The 8,897-nt window shown below is 42.8% G+C and overlaps 1 protein-coding gene across 1 annotated transcript; it reads right to left on the minus strand.

Moving 5' to 3' along the window:
• Positions 1–5,479: 5,479 nt before the first annotated feature.
• LOC141271810 (uncharacterized) lies at positions 5,480–7,165 on the minus strand. The gene is made up of 3 exons (XM_073681982.1): positions 6,710–7,165; positions 6,465–6,612; positions 5,480–6,384 (listed from the first exon to the last, which is right to left on the minus strand). The coding sequence occupies exons 1-3, from the start codon at positions 6,756–6,758 to the stop codon at positions 5,616–5,618; spliced, it is 966 nt and encodes a 321-aa protein (XP_073538083.1). The 5' UTR covers positions 6,759–7,165; the 3' UTR covers positions 5,480–5,615.
• Between the last annotated feature and the right edge of the window lie 1,732 nt (positions 7,166–8,897).

The raw sequence follows: 8,897 nt of genomic DNA on the forward strand, positions 1-8,897 counted from the left end.
GCCGACTGGGCATCTGGTACTGGGGCACTGCGACGGACATAAGGTCTCGAAAATCCTGTGTCCACCAGGTGGAAAGGCAGCATTTCTGTAGCCAAGAGCTTGCAGATGGTGAAATTCAACCTCTTAGCTTTCTCATGGCTAGGAGGAAATGGTCTTTTACTTGTCCACATCTGAGGGACCGAGGGCTGGCTATTGTGCTTAGACGGGGTTGATAAGGGTGTCCCCGGCAAACTGCCGGTCTGTGAGGAAGATGCAGGCGGACATGTTAGGTTGCCTTGATCCAAAGGTGGTGCTATCGATGTCGGACAGCGCTCAACAACAGCTGGTGTTACCACCTCCAAAGAAAATGATGACCTGCCAATCACGCTGGCTGTTGCGGGTAAAGAGGTGGCAGGTCTGCGCCCCAAAACAGGTGTGACTGCTGTCCCCCCAGTCACAGAGGATGAAGAGGCCGCGGATGCACAAGATATGGCAGACGGTGGTTGGCCCGGCCGGCTAGGCCGCATTGTAGCACACTGAGCTTCCCACTGCAACTTATGCTTCATGTCCATGTGCCGGTTCATGCATGAAGTACTCAAACTATGTATTTTTTGGCCTCTACTTAGCTTTTGCTGACAAATGTTACAGATAACACGAGTTGGGTCATCTTTATCGATCTGAAAAAATGCCCAGGCTATGCAAGGCTTAGCACCCATGCGACCTGAAGAGCCACCACGACTCTTGGCTGACTGTGGGTTGACAGTAAGTGGGATCTCCAACCTCATCATCACCCTGTGCGTTATCACACCCGCCGTCCTCAGAGCAAACCAGTTCCTGCCCTGATAAAAAACTAAACTTGTCGCTCCAATCAGGTATTTGAGTCTCATCATCGTCTTCCTCATTGTCTCCACCAATAGGAGTTACAGTTTGGGAAAGAGGGTCTACATTATGGTCAGAACCTTCTGCGTCTGGTCCTGGATCCGACTCATAAAGATTCTGGGCATCAGTGCAGATCATTTCCTCGTCTGGATTCACAGAAGCGCTGGAGTCGACCTCTGATTCCCAGGCTACAGTATGAGTAAACAGCTCTGCAGACTCAACCATCTGTTCTACCTCATACTCAGACGGGCAGCTGGAGATTTGGGAGCTGTGAGGAAGCAAGTGCGATTGGGGTGACACCTTTGAGGACTGGAGTATTTGTGATGTTGAAGTTGATGTGGAGGAGAGCCCACTTAAAGGAGCACTTGATATCCGTTGAAGCACCTGCTGTTTTTGTGCCTCATCTGGAATTTGTAGCGATTGGCGTGGCCGTAAGAAAGGGATCTTATCACATTGTCCGCTAAAAGAAGTAGACATTTTAGTTTGGCTGGAAGATGGTCTTTCTTCTGCAGATGTTACTGTTGCTTTAACACCTACCCCACGGACACAACCTTTTTTCCCCTTCCCAACACGCCTATTCCCCTTTCCACCAGCAGCAGGCCTTTTTCCACTCATTTTGGTGGTTAACTAATTCACAACTCTGGAGTTGTTTGCACAAAAAAACAATGGATGGGAACCAAGCAGAGCTGAGTGGCCAAACTGTGGTATTAGGCCAAAACTATTGGCTGGGTTAGATGCAGAAAAAAATTATATTCAATTTGCAACCTGATGGAGGTCAGTATAGATGGACTAATAGAACAAGTCCCACACACAGCTAGAAGCCCAAATATTTTTTCAGAGGTAGATGCAGAAAAAAATTATATTCAGTTTGCAACCTGATGGAGGTCAGTATAGATGGACTAATAGAGAAAGTCCCACACACTGCTAGAAGGCCAAATATTTTTTCAGAGCTAGATGCAGACAAAAACTTATTTTTAATTTGCAACCTGATGGAGGTCAGTATAGATGGACTAATAGAGAAAGTCCCACACACTGCTAGAAGGCCAAATATTTTTTCAGAGCTAGATGCAGATATAAATTATTTTTAATTTGCAACCTGATGGAGGTCAGTATAGATGGACTAATAGAGAAAGTCCCACACACTGCTAGAAGGCCAAATATTTTTTCAGAGCTAGATGCAGACAAAAAATTATTTTGAATTTGCAACCTGATGGAGGTCAGTATAGGTGGACTAATAGAACAAGTCCCACACACTGCTAGAAGGCCAAATATTTTTTCAGAGGTAGATGCAGAAAAAAATTATATTCAGTTTGCAACCTGATGGAGGTCAGTATAGATGGACTAACAGAACAAGTCCCACACACAGCTAGAAGCCCAAATATTTTTTCAGAGGTAGATGCAGAAAAAATTATATTCAGTTTGCAACCTGATGGAGCTCTGTATAGATGGATTAATAGAACAAGTCCCACACACAGCTAGAAGCCCAATATTTTTTCAGAGGTAGATGCAGAAAAAAAATATATTCAGTTTGCAACCTGATGGAGGTCAGTATAGATGGACTAATAGAGAAAGTCCCACACACTGCTAGAAGGCCAAATATTTTTTCAGAGCTAGATGCAGACAAAAAATTATTTTTAATTTGCAACCTGATGGAGGTCAGTATAGATGGACTAATAGAGAAAGTCCCACACACTGCTAGAAGGCCAAATATTTTTTCAGAGCTAGATGCAGATATAAATTATTTTTAATTTGCAACCTGATGGAGGTCAGTATAGATGGACTAATAGAGAAAGTCCCTCAGACTGCTAGAAGGCCAAATATTTTTTCAGAGCTAGATGCAGAAAAAAATTATATTCAGTTTGCAACCTGATGGAGGTCAGTATAGATGGACTAATAGAGAAAGTCCCACACACTGCTAGAAGGCCAAATATTTTTTCAGAGCTAGATGCAGACAAAAAATTATTTTGAATTTGCAACCTGATGGAGGTCAGTATAGGTGGACTAATAGAACAAGTCCCACACACTGCTAGAAGGCCAAATATTTTTTCAGAGCTAGATGCAGAAAAAAATTATATTCAGTTTGCAACCTGATGGAGGTCAGTATAGATGGACTAACAGAACAAGTCCCACACACAGCTAGAAGCCCAAATATTTTTTCAGAGGTAGATGCAGAAAAAATTATATTCAGTTTGCAACCTGATGGAGGTCTGTATAGATGGATTAAGGCTATGTGCCCACGTTGCATTTATGAAGCAGAAAATTTCTGCAACATTTCTGCATGTCCCTTGCCAGAAAATCGCGTGCGTTTTTTGGTCGCGTTTTTGACGCGTTTTTGACGCGTTTTTGTATGCGGATTTTACATGCGTTTTTGTAAGCTTATTTCATGCGTTTTTGAGCACAAATAAAGTTATTGAAAAAAAAAAGATGGAAATCCTGATGTCATTTCCTAGTTCAACCCCTCTTCACCATTTTGTTTTTTGCAAAAGACAGTATGCCACAGGAATTGCAGCCCCTGCGGGTCAGCAGACCATGCCTAAACCTTCTGCTAATGACTTGCTTAAATCTCCTGCACTACAACGTTGAGCAGGTAATATAAACTAAGTTTTTTTGGGGTACATTATTTTAATGTAGTGTGTGTACTAACCTATTATTGTTCTATAGGAGCGTTTAAGGAGGAGAAGACGACCAAAAAAAATTTGGGTGCACCCTATCTTGCAGGAGCGGACGGACAAGGGCCACTTTAATGTTCTCTACCAGGATTTAAGGAGGTAAGATATATGTGAAGAAAGTATAATGTCATCCGTCTATGCTGTTTTTTTAAGGTTTTGTTTGTATACTATGTTCCAAAATTATCTTTTAATATTTTTTTTTTCTCTGTTTACTATAGTTTTCCTGAAAAATTTAAACAGTTCTGCCGTCTGAACATTATTGCATTTGATCGGCTGCTAAGCCTTATGTCTCCTGACCTGGACTTCCAAGACACTGTAATGCGAAGGGCCATCTCTGCTGAGGAAAGGCTGCTCATCACCTTGCGGTAAGTTGAATGTTGATTTATATGTACCTGGTTTTGTTCGCCACCCTGCGGTGATGGCTGGTGTACCTGGTTTTGTTAGCCACCCTGTGGTGATGGCTCCACTGTGTCTGTCTTTGTGTACATATTTTTGGCTTGACCATGAGATCACCATGCACAGAGATCAGATTGAAAAGGTCACTGATGTGTAAACTCTAGAGCAAACATCGTAGGCAAACACAGACACAAAGTCAAAACACATTATAAATTGATATGTGTGAACTCAAGAGAAAACAAAAGATGACCAAAAAAGATTGAAAATGTGGAGCCCCCCCCCCCCCCAAAAAAAGAGCCCATTGTTGGAATATTTTTTTGTAATAAAGACCTTAATTTTTTAAAAGATGAATTAATAATGGATAATTACTGTTGGCTTGTATTTCTTTTTATGGCTTTTCTAATTATCTATTTTTCCTTTTCAGATTTTCAATTATCGGCTGAGTCGTGCACGCAGATATGTGGAATGCACCTTCGGAATCATGTGTAGTCAGTGGAGGATCTTTCACACTGCCATCCAGTTGGATACGGAGACCGTTGACACTGTAATTAAGGCATGCTGTGTACTCCACAATTATGCTCGTGAGTACAGCACCGAGCAAGATGAGGAGTCACAGCTATCTGAATTAATTCCAGTTGTCAACTCCGGTCAGGGAAGGCCATCCAACTCTGGTGCCAGGGTGCGAGAAACCTTCGCTGACTACTTCAAGAGTCCTGAAGGTGCCGTGCACTGGCAATACTCCTGTGCTGGTGTTGAGCAGCCTGACCAGCAGAGAAGATCTGATGAACAATAAAAGAAGAACTTCCTCCTTTTTTTTAAAAATAAAAATGTAAAAAAAAATGTTTTTAAAAAAAATAAATTTTGGTTAAACTTAAATTTGTCTAAAATATTTCTTGAATTGCAACCTTCTACATTTTTTTTTTCGACAATACGTCAACGCAAAAGTGAACAACCCACAAAGACCAGAGCCTGTAAATTGGCATTACTACCTAGAGCGCTATTCCCAAGTACTGTCTGCTAAAGTCAACCCTCACCATTGTTATTTGCTTGCGCTAAGAACAGAACTAGCAAATAACAGTGTTGAGAGTAGTATTCATCCAAAAAATAGTTGTGGTCCAAAATATCAAAGTATATTTCTAATTTAAAAACCACTGTATACAGCCGACCACATACGTAGATTAGTTTGAACAAATTTCAAAAATGTAGAGTTCCTCTGACCTGCGCTATGGTGAGCGCAGATCAGGGGAACACTTTTTCATTACAACCCAATCCAACCACATATACACTTGAAAAAAAAAATTAACAGATAGTTTAAATAATTTTTTTAATACGTAATATAGAATAACTGTAAAAAACTTTTTAAAAACACAAAACAACAAACTTCTAGAAAATTTAATCGGACAAACATTGCCCATAACTTGGGAAAAAATTACACACTGTGTACAGCACACCTGTCCTCTAATCAGTTTTGGGCCCTAAAATGCGGGCAGCACCTGTAGGTTGTTTAATTATATAAAAAGAAAGACCTTTTCTTACAGTCCCCTACGCCTGATGCCTGGTATAGGTGACCATAAGAAAAGGTCTTTGTTAATTGTCTGATTCTCTAAAACATTGTGTATCTATCGACCTACAGGTGCTGTCTGTATTTGCTAGGGTCCAAAAATGCTGACAGGGAGGGGTAAAATTTTTTAACTACAAGTTTTGAAGGTCTTCTTCAAAGCTGTACCCAGGAAACATTTCTTGAGAAAAAGTAGAGTTGGGGGATGGTCCTCTGATAAATGATGATGCACCATGAGCCATTTGCCGACCATAACTTGGTTGCATATCTTCTGGACGGTATGCTGCAGCAACCTGCCCAAAACGCTGGGTTGCAGCTGCTGGTCGTGGTGGAGGCACACTGGGTTTGAAACAATTAAATATTCCGCATACTACGGCTGGGGGCGAGGGCATAACTGCTGCCTCTTCAATTGCCATGACCATAGCGCCTGCTGCAGTCATGTACATGTTCTGCCTATCTCGTGGCAGAGATCTGATGCGGGCAGCTTGGGCTGAGCAAAATTTATCGATGGCATCTTCCTGGGATGCCCTTTCCACAAGGCTGAGGGTTCGATTTGTGAGTGCTTCAAGCACAATAGTCCCACCCCCGTGGCTTTTGGCCTTTTTTTTGCCCGCCCTTCTCGATGCCACGAGATGAGCAGAACCAGACCCCCTCCCAGTGGGCCTCAACACATCACCAGCAGAGCTTCCAGCGTCACTTGGAGCAGGAGCAGGAGAATCAGTCACCAAACCCGTCCCGATGTCCGCTGGATTGGACAAAGAATGTGAGGGACAACCAGATGCTGAAGATGCCGAAGCAGATGGATCCGGTGAGGAAAGCTGGAAAAAGTCCTCGGATTCCTCCTCTGCTTGCTCTGTGTTTGTGTCCTCTTCTGCTGTTGGGGCCATGATGTTTCCTTCAGTTCTGTATATAATAAAAGGTAAATCCCAATGTAAATACAACATTTTTGGAAACATTTCAATTAATATGTTTTGGGAATTTACCTCCGCAAACTCCTACTGGTTAGTATGAAGGCCAGCTCGTCCGCAAAAGGAAATTTTCTTTTTTTGGGTGATGAGCCACTTTGCACCGACTGGTGATACTTCACCAGCCGGTCGGTGACCGATCTCCACCGATTTTTAATATCATACACTGCAATGACACAACCAAAACAATTTATGAACTGCTTTGACACCAAAAAGTGCAATTATAAATAGATATAAAAATAAATGTAAAAATCAAAACTTACTAATTTCCTCTTGGGCATCACGTTCAGCATTCACCCACTGGGGATACATTTGGCTCAACACAGAGGCCCAGGCGTCTTTTTTCTTCTGCTTGTCTTTGTAGTCAGGACTAGCTCGGTCCCATATTTCGGGATATTTTTCAATCTACAGTGAATAATAACGTGTGTGAATATTATTTTAAAAACAAAATGGAGGAATAAAAGATTAACCCCAAAAAAAAAATTAAATAAACATATGGAGATATGTACGCACACACACCAACACTAACCCCTCACCTATATTGTACGGTTCTTTCACACGTCAATCTCCGGGACGAGTGTTGATGCCATTTTCCACACACAGCGGAGACCCACACACAGACCCATTGCAAAGCATGCTCGGTCACACTTATCTGTACTAACGTGGATATGTGGACGTGAGAAATCAACCTTACAGCGTATGCAGGAGCTTTCAGTGAATGAACCTACATACACTGTACAATAATCTTTCACTTTAATAAAATCTTTTAACCAAAAAAAATAAGTGGGCTCACGCATAGCTTTAATAAATAGCAAAGGGAAAGCAGACGGTTGTTGGCTGATGTTATAGTCTGTGAAGTAGCCAATAACCATGGACCCTTCCTTTGCTATTAATACCAGGCCGCAGCAGTTAGCTTAGCCTTTACTGGCTACTATATAGGAAGCCCCCCCCAAAAAAAATGACATGGGGTCCCCCTATAAATTGTAGCCAGCAAAGGCTAGCCACTTTGCCTTTTCTGGCTACTATTTATGAAGACCCCCCCAAAAAAAATTACATGGGGTCCCCCTATAAATTGTAGCCAGCAAAGGCTAGCCACTTTGCCTTTTCTGGCTACTATTTATGAAGACCCCCCCAAAAAAAATTACATGGGGTCCCCCTATAAATTGTAGCCAGCAAAGGCTAGCCACTTTGCCTTTTCTGGCTACTATTTATGAAGACCCCCCCAAAAAAAATGACATGGGGTCCCCCTATAAATTGTAGCCAGCAAAGGCTAGCCACTTTGCCTTTTCTGGCTACTATTTATGAAGACCCCCCCCAAAAAAATGACATGGGGTCCCCCTATAAATTGTAGCCAGCAAAGGCTAGCCACTTTGCCTTTTCTGGCTACTATTTATGAAGACCCCCCCAAAAAAAATGACATGGGGTCCCCCTATAAATTGTAGCCAGCAAAGGCTAGCCACTTTGCCTTTTCTGGCTACTATTTATGAAGACCCCCCCAAAAAAAATGACATGGGGTCCCCCTATAAATTGTAGCCAGCAAAGGCTAGCCACTTTGCCTTTTCTGGCTACTATTTATGAAGACCCCCCCCCAAAAAAATGACATGGGGTCCCCCTATAAATTGTAGCCAGCAAAGGCTAGCCACTTTGCCTTTTCTGGCTACTATTTATGAAGACCCCCCCCAAAAAAATGACATGGGGTCCCCCTATAAATTGTAGCCAGCAAAGGCTAGCCACTTTGCCTTTTCTGGCTACTATTTATGAAGACCCCCCAAAAAAAAATGACATGGGGTCCCCCTATAAATTGTAGCCAGCAAAGGCTAGGCGGACAGCTGCGACCTGATATTAATAGCCTAGAAAGGGGCCATGGTTATAGGCCCCCTCCCAGGCTATAATATCAGCCCTCAGCTGCCCCAGATTTGGCGCATCATATTTGTGCGCCAAATCTGGCACTTAGCCTCGCTCTTCCACGCTGCCCTGGTGCGGTGGCAGGGGGTAATAGTGGTGGGGTTCATGTCAGCGCCAGCTGACATGAAGCCCAGGTTAGTAATGATGGGCGTCAATAAGACACCCCCATTACTAACCTACAAAGTGTTAAAAAGAAAAAAGACAAACACCCAGAAAAAAATAATTTATTTGAAATAAAACACAATTTTATTTAATTCTAATTTTACTAAAAAAAAAAAAAATAGTTACCTGTCCACGTTCCTGCGCTGATCTCCCATGCACAGCTGTCACATCTGGAGATGTGACAGCTGTCATGGCTGCTGTAAGCTCACGCTGCCGGGAACACGTCCGCTCCCAGCAGCATGAGCCCCTGACTGAGGTCACCGGAGTGCATTCAGTCAGCGCTGCTCCGGTGACCTCCTTTACAGCCCTGTTGTACCGTGGGAATTTCTCACGATACAGCGGGGCCGTAAAGCAGATCACCGGAGCAGCGCTGCCTGAACTCCG

The sequence above is a fragment of the Phyllobates terribilis genome, unplaced genomic scaffold, assembly GCF_046119375.1.
Source record: "Phyllobates terribilis strain yellow unplaced genomic scaffold, ASM4611937v1 Scaffold_5__5_contigs__length_657084704, whole genome shotgun sequence".
Taxonomy (NCBI): Eukaryota; Metazoa; Chordata; class Amphibia; order Anura; family Dendrobatidae; genus Phyllobates; species Phyllobates terribilis.